This window comes from Aethalodelphis obliquidens, unplaced genomic scaffold, assembly GCF_003676395.1.
Source record: "Aethalodelphis obliquidens isolate GAN/ISIS:26980383/991018 unplaced genomic scaffold, ASM367639v1 scaffold1, whole genome shotgun sequence".
In the NCBI taxonomy this organism is placed as follows: domain Eukaryota; kingdom Metazoa; phylum Chordata; class Mammalia; order Artiodactyla; family Delphinidae; genus Aethalodelphis; species Aethalodelphis obliquidens.
The window spans coordinates 59,607,680-59,621,160 of record NW_020837945.1 but is presented as its reverse complement, the minus strand read 5'-3'; the positions used below and the strand labels follow the sequence as shown (position 1 = coordinate 59,621,160).

Genomic DNA, 13,481 nt, shown 5'->3' with positions numbered 1-13,481 from the left:
GTCTCTCAAATGAGAGTCTTTTCCTTTATCTTTAATGTCCTTCCAGCTCTACAGTGCTGTGATTTGATATTTCCTCTTTAGAGGTCTAGTAAGTATTATTAACATTGGCTAGATTTATGAAATATAATTTCAATTCTGATTTCTGTTCAAGTTAGCTTTCATTCCTTAAAGTAATTTTTCAAATGTTTGCATGTTATTAATGGGCTTGCCTAATGATCTCTTATGAGATATTGTAAATTATTTTTCATTGGTGATAACAAGGTAGCTTGAAATCCTTTTAAAGAAATAATTATAATAAATATTTTTACTCTGCAAATATATTAACTGTTTGTGAAAGCAAATTATTCAGGGATTGCTCTAGACAACATTTTGTTAGCATCTTCAGCAGGTTCTGCATTGAAAATAACACTGCACATTTCTTTTACAGTGTGCAGATAGAACTACCTTGGAATATGTATTCTGAATTGGTGAAGTTTTATTAACATACTTTTCAGCATTTTCTTTGGAATGCTCACATGTAAAGAGTTGTTCAGTTAAACTGAACATGCAGACAGAGATGAGAGGTACATAGGGTGCATCATCAGTATTCAGTTATGCTCTAGAACAACTGTTCAATAGAACTTTCTGTGATGATAAAAAATGTTCTGTATCTCCCCCATTTAATATGGTAGCCACTATTAGCCTTCTGGGACTGCTGAGAACCTGAAATGTGGCTACTGTGACTGATGGAACTGAATTTTAAATTTTATTTAATTTTAATTAAAGTTTGAATATGAATAGTCACGTATAACCAGAGGCTGCCATATTGGACAGTGTTGTTCTAGAATTTCCCATCATAAATACTTTCCTTTAGCTACTAATCAATTTCTACTTTCTTTTATAACCATGCTTCTTGAAAGAGTGGTATACATATGCTGTTTTCGCTTTCTTATCTTCCATTCACTTTTTAAAGTATTAATTTAATTCATATTTGCAGGTGGTTAAAAAAAGCACATACAAGGGTCTCCTCCTCCTCCACCTCTAGGCCTACCGCAAGAGGCAGTTATTTTTATCCCAGTTTGATTTCTGTTTATCTGATGGTGGTCTTAATAATTAACATAAAATATTTTCACATCTCTTGAAGTATCAACTTTACACAATCATTATAGACTCTCCCTTATTAAAGAAGAGGGTTTAATTCATCTTAACACCTGCCTCTCTTCTCTATCTAATTTGGATAATTATGTTTTTATTTTTATTTCTTCTGTTGCAGAACTTCATGACTTTAAATACTTTCTATTTCTTTTTCATTAACTTCAGGCAGTATCTGTTAGCTCTCTGCTATGAGAGGAGAACACTAACTCCCCTCCCTTCTTTCTTCCTCTCCTTTGTTTCCACCTCCCATCTTCAGTCACCTTTACCTTTCCTTTGGTAGTATCAAGTTTGTTAACATTTACAATGTTCCATTACCATTATATCTTCTCTGTCTCATCTATAGATGGATACTGACATTGAAAACAAATAACAATTACATTTTCTTTTTGGGTTCATTGTTACTATCAGTCCTTGTGCCACACAAAAGGAAAAAGTTCATAGTATGAAGGTCAAGGTGAATTCTTATTTCACTTCATCATTTGCTCAGAATGTTTTATTTGGCTCTGTGTTTATACTGTGATTTTCTTGTTCTGTTTTTATTTTGCCTGAAGATTCAAATTGCTTTTATCGTCTTGTTGACAAAAGTATAATGTGCCTTCACCCATTTCATTTGCACGTCCTTTAGTCATTCCACTTTGATACCAGAGATACCTTCCCAGAGCCCGCCAACCTCTGTTCCAGTCTCAACGGATTGCTTCCTGGGCCTGTTGCACAGCTCTTATCCTGGGACTTGCTGTTATCACACTTTTTAAAAAAATATTTATTTATTTTATTTTTGGCTGTGTCAGGTTTTAGTTGTGGCACACAGGATCTTCGTTGAGGCACGTGGGATCTTTCGTTGTGGCGTGTGGACTTTTCTCGAGTTGTGGCATGCAGGCTCCAGAGCGCGTGGGCTCTGTAGTTGTGGCACATGGGTTCTCTAGTTGTGGCTTGTGTACTCAGTAGTTGCGGCACATGGGCTTAGTTGCCCCGCAGCATGTGGGATCTTAGGTCCCCCACCAGGGATTGAACCTGCGTCTCCTGCATTGGAAGGCAGATTCTTAACCACTGGACCACCAGGGAAGTCCCTGTTATCACACTGTTGGTTTGGATCTGCTGCGTCCTAGATTCCATTTCTTCCTCTTTTTTGGTTTTCTCCCTCAATTTTCTGAAAGAAGACATCAGAAGGGGTATATAGAAGGTAAACTTTGAGTTTTTGAAAATCTGAAAATATTGTCATTTTTCTCTTATACTTGATTGATGATTTGGCTAGAAATAGAATTCTAGGTCCTTAGCCCCTTTTCCTGAGAAATTAAAGGCATTGTTCCATTGATTTTTATTATCCAGTGTTGCAGTCAAGATGTCTGATTTCATATCGAAATTTTATTTCTTTGTATTTTTGACCTACTCTTTCTCTGTGGAAGCTTTTAGGATCCCTTTATTTTTATTCTGAAATTGCACAGGGTGTATCTAAATGTGGGTTTTTTCCTCATTACTGTGAGGCACCCGTGGGACCTTTCCGTCAGAAGACATGACTTTCTGCAGTTTGGAGAAATTATATGTTGACCTTCTGGATTATTTTCTCATGTATTTGGCCTTATATCTTCCTTCTTATATTTTGGAAGTATTTTTCACTTTATATTCAAGCCTGACTTTTACATTTTTGTATTTCACCAACCATATTTTTAATTTCCAATCAAGGACCCTTTCTTATTTTCTGATTGTCCTTTTTTCCAGTGCTGCTCATTATGAATGCAATATCTTCCAGAAACTCTCTTCCGAGGAAACCAGTTAAAATTTTGTTACATTTTCCTCTGTACCTGAATTTTCTTTCTTCTCTTCTTAGTCTGTTCTATTTATCTATCCTGGCTTTTCTTTTTTGTGCTGCTGGCTTTCCTCAGTGTCTGGTCATCCTTTATTGTCCATTCATATTTAAGAATAAATGACTAGGTTGAATAGTATAGGTAGCTGGCATAAGTTTTCTCCTCTATGATGTAGGTAAGGCTAGGTCTGTTTTCCCAATATGTTTTGCCTTAAGTAGTTGCTTTGCGCATATGGGCATGAGATGTTAACTGCAGGCTTCCTGTAGCATATGGAAGCAGGATCCAGCTATCCAATTGCGTCTACCACATTTGCTCTTCCCAACCCTGTTTTTGTTGTTGTTGTTGTTTTCAAGGATGGGTGTCAGAAGTTGTGAGCAACAGGTTGACTGACATCACTGTATAAAAGACAGGCCTTCAAGTAATTCCCCAGTTTAGCCCTACTTTTCTCTTTCTCTGTACCTGTCAGCTTTGAGCCTGCAGCCTTTTCAGTACTCCCCAAAAGAAACTGGCTTTACCTGTAGCTTCCTTTTAATTAATAGACATATTCTGGACTGTGGCTTCTGCACAATTTCATTCTTTCACACACTTCCCATCCACTCTCAGTCTTCCAGAAATGTGTTGAAATATCTAGTTTGCTACTGCTTCTCCCCAGACCATTATCTTTACTGGTGTGAGTTTATTTGTGTTTATATTTCCTTACTGTCAGTTAAAGAAGGCGAGATAAATGTATGCTCAGTCTGTAGTCTTGAAATAGAAGCATCTATTCCCCCGATTCACTCCCATATTTGTCATTCTACCTAAATCACTCTTGCTAAGGGCTCCAGTGGCCAATGTGTTGTTAACTCCGCTGTACGCTTTCTGTCCTTATGTTTCTAGGTCTTACACTAATATTACACACAGTTAACCACTGCCTCTTTGTTTCCTTGAAACCACAGTCTTGTAATATTTCTTTGTCTTTCTGGCTGCTCCATTTCAGTCTGCTTTGCTAGCTTCTCCTCCTTTATCTGACTCTAAATGTTGAGTTCTTCGTGTCTTGTTACTGGTTTCTTCTCTCACTCTATTCTTTCTCTCTAAATAATCTCACTCGTTCTTGTGGCTTCCATAAGATGTTACGGAAAAACCCGAATGAACTTTTTGGCAAACCCAGTATATGCCCAGTGACCTCCAGTTTTGGATCTTAGCCTAGATAGTCTCTTAAGTTTCTGACCCATGTTTCATCTGCTTGGATGGATATATAGGCACCTTAAACTTAGCATGTTCAAAACAATTCTTAATAATCCTCCTTCCACCAAATCTGTTCTCCTTGTCTTCTCCATGTCAGTAAATGGCATCACCATCGATTCACTTGTGCATGCCATCTTGCTCTGTGCGTTTCCCTCACTCCCTACTTTCAGTTCATCACTCTCAGTTCTATTGCCAAAATATTTCTCAAATGTATCTACTTCTCTCCATCTTTATAGCAAACATACCTTAGTCAAAGCTACCATCATCTTTCTTCTTGACTACTACAGCTGCTTATTGGTCTCCCTACTTCTATTCCTGGACCTTCCAATTATCGACAGAATTTAAGAAATGTAAATTATGTAAATTGAGTCATTCCCAAACCTCCAGGTTTCATTGCTCTTGGATTAAATTATAAAATTTCTAACGTGGCTTTTAAAAGCTCTGCAAGAAATGGCCCTGTATGCCTGTCTGGTTTCATATACTCCCAGTTCTGCCTTGTTGCTATGCTACAGCCAGACTGGCCTCCTTTCTTTGCTGTTTCCTATTTTGGGGCCTTCACATATGTTGTCCTCTCTGACTGTAATGTTCTTTGCTCTACTTTCTGTCACATATGTAATCATTTAATAACTTTACTTCTTCTGAGATGTTTCCCCTGCCCATCCCCAGTTTACATTATATATCTATACTCCCCCCAAGATTCCCAGGTATGAGTTAATATATGTGTTAAAATGTGAACTTGGTAGATGGTTTTTCACAAGGATGCCGATAAAGCTCTAAGGAATATAAAAGACTCTGTACTTCATTGTTAGCGCTGGTATTGCTGGTAAGTTCTCTGCTAAAATAAATGAGGCATTCAGAAACCAAATCCTTCTATTGAAATATTTCTCTAACTAGTAAGGAGGGCTAATGAGATGATTATAGTGCCAACTGTGGTTAAGTGGTACATGTTTCTTATGCTTTAATTTTATCTACAGTATTGAGGAGGACTGCTCAAACTCGTCCTGCCCCACGAATTCCTCCAACCGTGGAAATAATTGAGAAGGAACAAAACTGGGAAAAGAAGACCGTACCTACTGGCACAGACATTCAGAATTCAAGTGAAGAGAGTCATCGCTTTACTCAGAGGTGGAGGGCCTCTCACATGGGAGAAGATTTGCAGAACAAAACCCAGGCTCCTTTTGTTAACCCCTCACAGCCCCTCTGCAATTCCCGTTCAAGCACTCAGCAATCAAGAAACCCCGCACTCTCAGAAGAACCCCCAGTATTGGGAGATGGGCAGCAGCTTAGAACAAATGAGACATTAATACAAAGAAAGGACATCATGGCACGAATTGCTGAGTTGACACTGCAGAATTCAGCTATCAAGGCACACCTGAATAATATTATTGGGCCAGGGGGAGAGCAAGGGGATGGACTTCGGGAGTTTAACAAACAGGAGACGAGTCATGCCAGCAACATGACCTCTGTGAGTACTAGTTAAGGACTGACTACAGACATATTGGTATTTAAGTATATTGCTGGAGCATCCAGAAATGACCCTGGTGCTTGAAGCTGGTACTAGATGGCTTATGCTGTGTCGGGTCCTCATCACAAAATAAGTAGAGGTTGTTTATCAGTTTATGTCACACATGCATTAAAAGAGTACAACATAAAATTTAAAATGGGGAAATGAATGAGGAAAATAGGACAAAAGTAAAACAGGTAGGAAAGCTAAAATTAAGCTAGGAATGGAGTTTTAAATATGATATATAGAATAAATATGTCTTGAAAGTTTACCACATAACTGTTTTAATTGAAATCATTTTTACTCTTAAAGGGGCTCATAAAAGAGAATTGTGTGTAGTTGGCCCTCAGCTCGTGAGTAGTTAATTTTTTAGGACACAGAATGCATTTTCCCTTAGAAATGATGTTTTAAAGAATATTAAAGTCAGGCTTTAATGTACATACTAATCATCTGGGAATCTTGCTAAAATGCAGACTCTGATTGAGTAGGTCTGAGGTAGAACCTGTGCGTTTCTAATAAGTTCCCAGGTCATGTTGGTCCAAGGATTACACTTTGAGGAGCAAAAGTCTGCATGTTGTAGTGCTGGAATTTTGTAAGTTACGTAACTGAGGGCTGACCTGGCAACGTGAACCTTCATTTCCTTGTTTGTGGGGAGCAAAGGGATTCTAAGTTCTGGTTGTGGAGTGTTGATAACACATGCCCTCATGCAGATCCCAGTGACGGGAGAGTCTTCCTTTTACCCTGTCATGAGCCAATGTGGCGCCTCTCAGAGTTCTGATGGGAGGCGGGGCTGTGGGAAGGAACTGGCCAGCTTCATGGATTAGGGGTTCCAGAGTGATCGCTTCCATAGGGGCTTAACCAACTGTGGATTGAGGGCTTCCATGAGGAAGGTTAGGAGAGGGTGGGGGTAAGGGCCATCTCTGTCAGCACTGGCTCATGGGCAATAAGGGCAATACAGGTATCGAGTGACAGAAATAGCAGTCAGAAGGGACTGGCAGAAGAAGCCGAGACGGAGATTAGGAGTGATCGTTTCAGTTGTATGTAAGTTCAAGCTGCCTCAGTTTTAGTCAACAGAGACGTTTCTGTGTATGCAGAGTTTTGAAGTTTATTTGAAACATGTTTTTTAAACATGGTTTAAAAAAGCCACAGAATTAAAAATGGAGCTTGCCCCCTTTTCCGATTAGTACAACAGTTGGGCTGGAGAGGACGATCCAGTACTATTGCCCTCACCACCCTTTTCATTATAATCAGAATTACAACATGATTTTTAATTCATGCTGTTTTGCTTATCTCTTTTTTAACTAGCAGGCATAAGCTACAAATTAGTGACTTCTAGTAGGAATTGTTTTTCCCCAAAGGGACATATTTACTAAATGAAGTACTTAAGAGTGACATTCCTTTCAGGAATTTTCAAATCAAACTTAACATTACATTCCTTGGGTGGCTCCTTTTTACTCTACCTCTCATATTCCTTTCCAGTCACCAGCCTTCTCGAATCAGGTATATTAGGCCAAAAGTGGCCTGGGTAGGGTGACACATGGTCAGAAGGAGTGATAAGATTCCTAGAAATCTTTGCCAAATAGCTCATAGTGCGTGTGTGAAGATTATAATTATAGAAGCATCTGTTTCAACTATCGCAGGTCCTTTTTTGTATATTGTGATTCAAACTCCAGACCTGCCTTTAATAGGGATGTTAGAAGTCAATCACTCGGAGTAGTATCTTTGCTCGTGTGATCTTTGTGCAGCTCAACAAATGCTAAGAGATGCAGGAAGGCTTTGCTTTGTCCCACAGACACTCTCCATGGACAGAGGGACTAGAGGGCTTATGTGGCACTGATATTAGAAGGATTAGTATCCCTTTACTTTAGCCTTTATTTTTCAATTAAGAGATTTGTAAATTCTATTACTATTTGCCCAGTATTCGAGTTCACATGTAGCAAAGGCTATGAATACTAATTTGCTGACTCTTAGTGGAAGAGTTCGTTTTTACAAAAGGTCATAATTGTTTGTATTATTTTTAATATGGAGTCTGTGTCCTTTTTTTTTTAAGTCTTTTCCAGCAGTACAACCTCTAACACCAAGTAGCATGGAGGAACGGATTGCAGAATTGAATCGACAGAGTATGGAGGCTCGTGGAAAACTCTTGCAATTAATAGAGCAGCAGAAACTTGTTGGTTTGAATCCTTCCTCTCCACCAGTATCACCTATTCGGTCACCTCTCGGAGCATGGACTGGTTAGTCACAAATTCATGATTTAAAAGCTTAGACACATGAAAATTTTCATTTTCTTGATTTTGCAAGTATATATTTAGCTAAATGAAATCTCAGAGCGCATATATTTCAGTGTCTTCAATTTTATATAGAAAGAAACAGACCTAAGTGACAGAAATGGGACTAGAAGGCTGGTCTCCTCTCTAGCTTCTAGAAAGCTATCCCATGGTGCCTGCAGTTAATCTTTGGTGTCTGAGTTCCTAAGTTGCCCTACATGTAAATGGGATCTAGTTCTGTATATGATTCGTTCATGGCGTATGCTGCAGCTATTTATAAACATAAGCATCAAAATAATTTAGAATTTCATCAGCAACAAATTACAAGTTATTATTCTGTTAAAACCATTAAAACATTTTCACTTGTAAGTTAAACTTCCTATTTAATTGTTACGTTTAGGAATGTGGGAAGCTACAGGCGATTCTAAACAATAGAAAGTAACTGAAAAATTAGTTGTCATAGTGATCACATTCAAAAAGGTACTGATGAAAGGAAGTAGACCTCAAGTTGCTCTTTAGCCAAAAATTGAATTATTAAGTCCCTCAAGGGGTAGAGCTGCATGAAGGTTCTAGAGAGACTAATTTGGGCCCGGTGTAAGAGAAGGTTCTAATTGTCAGGAATAGACAAAGCTCTGTATCAGTAAGTGGTGTGTCCCCTGAGGTGTTCAAACATTATTGTTTTAGAGAGATTCCTATGTCCTGTGGCTGGTTGAAGTACGTTACCTATGAAGGATCTACCAATAAGACTCTTTCTCTCAGAAGTTATTTCCTTTTTGAATTACAGACCCAGAGAACAGAGTGATTTGAGGCACTTCCCTGGTGGTCCAGTGGTTAAGACTCCACGTTCCCAATGCCGGGGGCCCGGGTTCGATCTCTGGTCAGGGAACTAGATTCCTCACGCGTTCCGCAACTAGAAATCGCGAGTGCCGCAACTAAGACCTGGTGCAGCCAACTAAATAAATAAATAAATATTAAAAAAAAAAGAGAACAGGAAAACAGAGTGATCTGGAAGTTACTGGAAAGTGATAGATAACGCATTTCCCTAAGGTCCTTCCTCTTTGTTTATTCTAGGCTCCTTCACATTACAGCTTTATCTACCGTCCTTCATAGTCAGAAAGTCTAGAGGCAACTTGTGACTAGAATAAATAAGTGAAATCACTCAATATATGTGAATACCAACGAATGTGCCACCATGTTCTGGGCACTGGGGATACTGCATCGAACAGGACAAGCCCCTGCCCAGCTTGACTACTCCGGGATTCAAGCTGGGGGGAGCAGGCAATACAAATAAGCAAATAAATACATGAGACAATGTCAGTTAGTGCTAAGTGCAATGAAGAAAAAATAAAGCAGATCACTCGTAAGAATAATTTTGTGATCAAATGAGACATCTATTTCAGTAGTTCTTTGAGGTTAATACTTTCATTTCTGTTGGCTCATTTAGTTTTCAACATACCTTCAGAGTAGACAAAGCTGATACAACTATTTGATAAATAAGTAAACCGAGGCACAAAGAGGTTGAGTGATTTGTCTGAAATTCTAAAGCAAACTGGTAGGTTTGCAACCGTGTTCTTTCCATTCCAGTGCTTATTTGTCTAAGGTATTCTTTTCTTAAGTAAAATTATTGGTTTCACAGGAACCTCTGTGGGCTATAATGATAAAGATAAAAATAAATCATATGTCATGCAGAACCTCTTTTGTTTTCTAGGGCAACCAAGGAATATGTTATAAAATTGAATAGAGCTTCATTACCCCTTAAAGTCCAGAAATTACTGGTTTTAAGCATGATTCTTAGGAGCACTGCCTGAGCCTTTCATGAGTACATACTTAGTAAATATTTGTTGACTGATTATCTACTTCTGAAATATTGAAAATGTACATAATTATACTTGCCTTTGGCCATATGAGCTCTTCAGCCAACTTTCCCCTCCAAATTTAATGTCTTCAGTAACAGTAATAATGTAATAGATTTAGAAGATTTAAAGTTTTACTGTGTAACTCCAGAAATGTTCTTTCTTTTTCATTTTTTTTTTTTTCGGAAAGCTTTAGATAAGTCGCTCTCACCAAGATCTCCTGTTCTTTAGGGCTAGCTCTTAATTTCTGTTTTTCACTTGCAGATCTGACATGATACCACTTGTCTGAAGATTCTGGCTCTCTAGGAACTGGCATGCTCCTGAATTGACACTAAGAACTAAAGTTTCTTGTCCCACAGTTCGTTTTTTAAAAAATCCTTGAAGTGTATTTGTGGTCCATGGTGATAAAAATATAGAAAGAACCCTCAACTTTATAATTTGCAGTAAGACAGAAATCAAGTTAAATTTTAATTTTCATTTTATTGAAAGGTAATAAACTAATGTTTATTTTTATATTATAGAAGGAGGAAAGAGGATGATCGAGGTATCTATTCCAGTAGCGGAAGCCCCAGAAAGCTCAAAATGCAGTATTGTCTCTCCTACCAGTGGGCTAAATTCAAGAAGGTAGGGTTAAAATCAAGAACGTGGTTTGTGTTTTATTCTCTTTGTGAAAAAAGGTAGTGCATGATGTCTGACTTAGTTTCAGACAGATTCACTCATGTAGAGAAAATCCAGTAATTGGGGAGGAGAATTTTGGGGGAAAAAAGAAGAAGAGTGAGGAACAATCCTTAATTAAGTAGAAAAGCATTGGGTTGGCTATTAAAGACAAAAATAGGATAATAGCACATATGTAGAGCGTTTTATGGGTTACAAAATTAGGAGGTAATATATGACAGGGTAAATTGACCAATAGTATTTTCCTCCTTTACAGTAAGTGAAACCAAAGCTCATAGAGCTAATTGGGCAGTTTGCCTCCATGGGTCACGTAGTTGGTAAATGGTGACACCAAGGATGTACCTGGCTGTCTGTGTCCACTCTACATGCTAGTACTGCACTGCTCCACGTCTCATTACTCTTCCATGACCCTGACCTTCTTCCCCATCCCTGCACATCCATTCTTCCTCTTTTAATGTTAAAAACTTATCTGTGTGGTCCTCTAATGTACTGAATGGTACATTCCATTCAGTCTTTCTGTAAACCTAAACATACTCTAAAAAAGAAAATCTATTAATTAAAAAAAAAAGAGGTTGGTGAAAATATGTTGCAAATAATTTACCTCATTTGGACTTAAGTCAGCCATTCCTATCAAGCTCTTCTCAGTATTGAGAATTGTGTCTTATATAATTTTTAAAGGTGAATAATAATAGATTACTCTCTCACTCTCTTTTATTTCTCATAAATAGGTCTCCAGGGGCTACTAGTAATTCTTGTTCTCCATTAAATGCCACCTCAGGAAGTGGGCACTTGACACCTGTTAATCCAAGAGCAGAGGTATGTGATAAACTGTAATTGTGAAATGTGTCTAGAGGTTGGGAGGGCAAAGGTGGGAGGTGGCTGATTTAGTAGTTTTCATGCTTAATTATTATTCCTGTTATCTTAAAGATAATATAAAATTCTCAGAAGAAAAGAAATACTAATTCACCTTCATTAGGAAAAACAAATAAGCATACACTTCTTTTGTTTTCTAGGGTAACTAAGGAATAAGGTAAAATTCAGTAAGATTTCAACAAAGATCGGACATTATTGTTTCAGGCAGAGCGTTCCAAATAGTGTGGCAAGACACGCAGGGGTGCCTTGAATGGGCTGTGGGCTTACTGAGATACTGGTTTCCTCAGTCTTTGCTGTGGCTGTATAGGGCTTGGGATAACCAGAGCCCTGGGGCCAGTCACTTTCCTTGTCACTCTGCCCCAGTGTGCTGTATCTGAGTGTGCCACAGAGAGGTTATGTGCCACACGTAGAGAGGTTATGGCACAAAGGGTAAATAAATGTCCTACGTATTTTTTATGTGTTCTGATTTGCTATAGGAATGTAGAGAAACTAAGCATCTTACAGTATATCCACAATTTTTGCAAAAGGCATTTTTCTGTGCTGGTAATACAGCAAAATATAGTTCCTTTGACTGACTAGTCATAGCAAATTGTGAGGGTATCTTTAAAATCATAAACATTACATTTGCAAATGTGAGCTAACAACTGTTTGATGGGGTGGGGGGGGATCTTCCTTGCTATTCTTATTACTAGCTTCAGTAATTAGACAAAATAGTGAATACCTCAATAAACACTGAGTATTTATAGTCCAAATTAATCGGTAAGCTCAGAATATTCTGATTGCCCAGCACTGGAAGATTTGTCCTTTGTTGTTTCTTATATTCTTAAAAAGCTTTAACGTAAACTATTTTATATAATTTGCCCTTAATTTCTGGAATTTAGTAACAGATTTAATTTACCAAGGTCAAATAACTTTTTTTGTTATTTTAAAAAGTTGTACATTGATTTGTATAAAATACTGGATTGATTCTTTTTAAAAAAATTAGGTCTGCCAAATCAATAAGGGGATCTGTTGACCAGGGAATATTTGGGATTGTCTCTGATAGAGAATAAAAATTGCTAGTAGCAGGCTTCCCTGGTGGCGCAGTGGTTGAGAGTCCGCCTGCCGATGCAGGGGACACAGGTTCATGCCCCAGTGCGGGAAGATCCCACATGCCGCGGAGCGGCTGGGCCCGTGAGCCATGGCCACTGAGCCTGCGCGTCCGGAGCCTGTGCTCCGCAATGGGAGAGGCCACAACAGTGAGAGGCCCGCGTACCAAAAAAAAATTGCTAGTAGCAATAATTTTTAGTACCATTCAGTGGTGTAAGATAACTTTGGTTCTATGTACTTGGTATAAATAATTGTAAATCTTGAGTGGTTTCATGCTCCTGATTACTTTCTAAAGCCTTTCTGCATCTTTGTTCAACAGATTGAGAAACAAAATGAAGAAGGCTGGTTTGCTCTTGCTACCCACGTGTCATAAGTGAGGACGAGTTGTAGAGTTTGTTCTCAGTAATATATTCTTGAGCTTCCACTCCCCTTTCCCTGCTCCTGCTTTTAAGTTTTTATGTTCTTCTTTCAGATACAACTTACAAAGATCTCATGACTTAGTACTAATGGAACAAAGAAATAAAGCAATTATTTTAATTTTTAACCTTTTCAAATAGATTTCCAACAAACAAACAACCTATAACCTCTTGTGAATAAAATTTTGACTAGAGGGAAATTAAAGTTTTATATTCTAATAAATTCAAGGATTTTTTGGAGTAATATATTTTTATCTTTGTCATCTTTATTCAGATTTTTTTTTTGGTCCAGTGTATCTCAAATGTTGATCTATTTTATTTTTATTTTTTTCTGAAGAACTAAGCTGCTTTTGCATATAACTTACAATAAAATGACTTGGTGTGACTAAAGTCTGGCTTTCAGAAAAATTTACACCCCCTTTTGAGAGAAGTCACTGTAGTCCATCACTTTTTCCATCAAGGGAATGTATAGTTTTCAAAAGTAAGTGTGGGGGCTTCCCTGGTGGCGCAGTGGTTGGGAGTCCACCTGCCGATGCAGGGGGCACGGGTTCGTGGCCCGGTCCGGGAGGATCCCGCGTGCCGCGGGGTGGCTGGGCCCGTGAGCCATGGCCACTGGGCCGGCGCGTCCAGAGCTTGTGCTCCGC

The 13,481-nt window shown here is 38.4% G+C and overlaps 1 protein-coding gene across 5 annotated transcripts in view; it reads left to right on the top strand.

Moving 5' to 3' along the window:
* Positions 1-13,222, top strand: part of SPICE1 (spindle and centriole associated protein 1) — a 62,709-nt gene extending 49,487 nt beyond the window's left edge. For 4 of the 5 annotated variants that reach the window (XM_027104893.1, XM_027104898.1, XM_027104885.1 and 1 more), the window contains 5 exons: positions 5,135-5,625; positions 7,715-7,898; positions 10,306-10,408; positions 11,188-11,275; positions 12,741-13,222. In XM_027104893.1, the coding sequence (XP_026960694.1) occupies positions 5,135-5,625; positions 7,715-7,898; positions 10,306-10,408; positions 11,188-11,275; positions 12,741-12,794 (920 nt within the window). In that variant the 3' untranslated portion in view covers positions 12,795-13,222. Of the gene's footprint in view, positions 1-5,134; positions 5,626-7,714; positions 7,899-10,048; positions 10,228-10,305; positions 10,409-11,187; positions 11,276-12,740 lie in introns of those variants that run through there. The other variant, XR_003432506.1, reaches the window with a different exon arrangement.
* Positions 13,223-13,481: the final 259 nt, after the last annotated feature.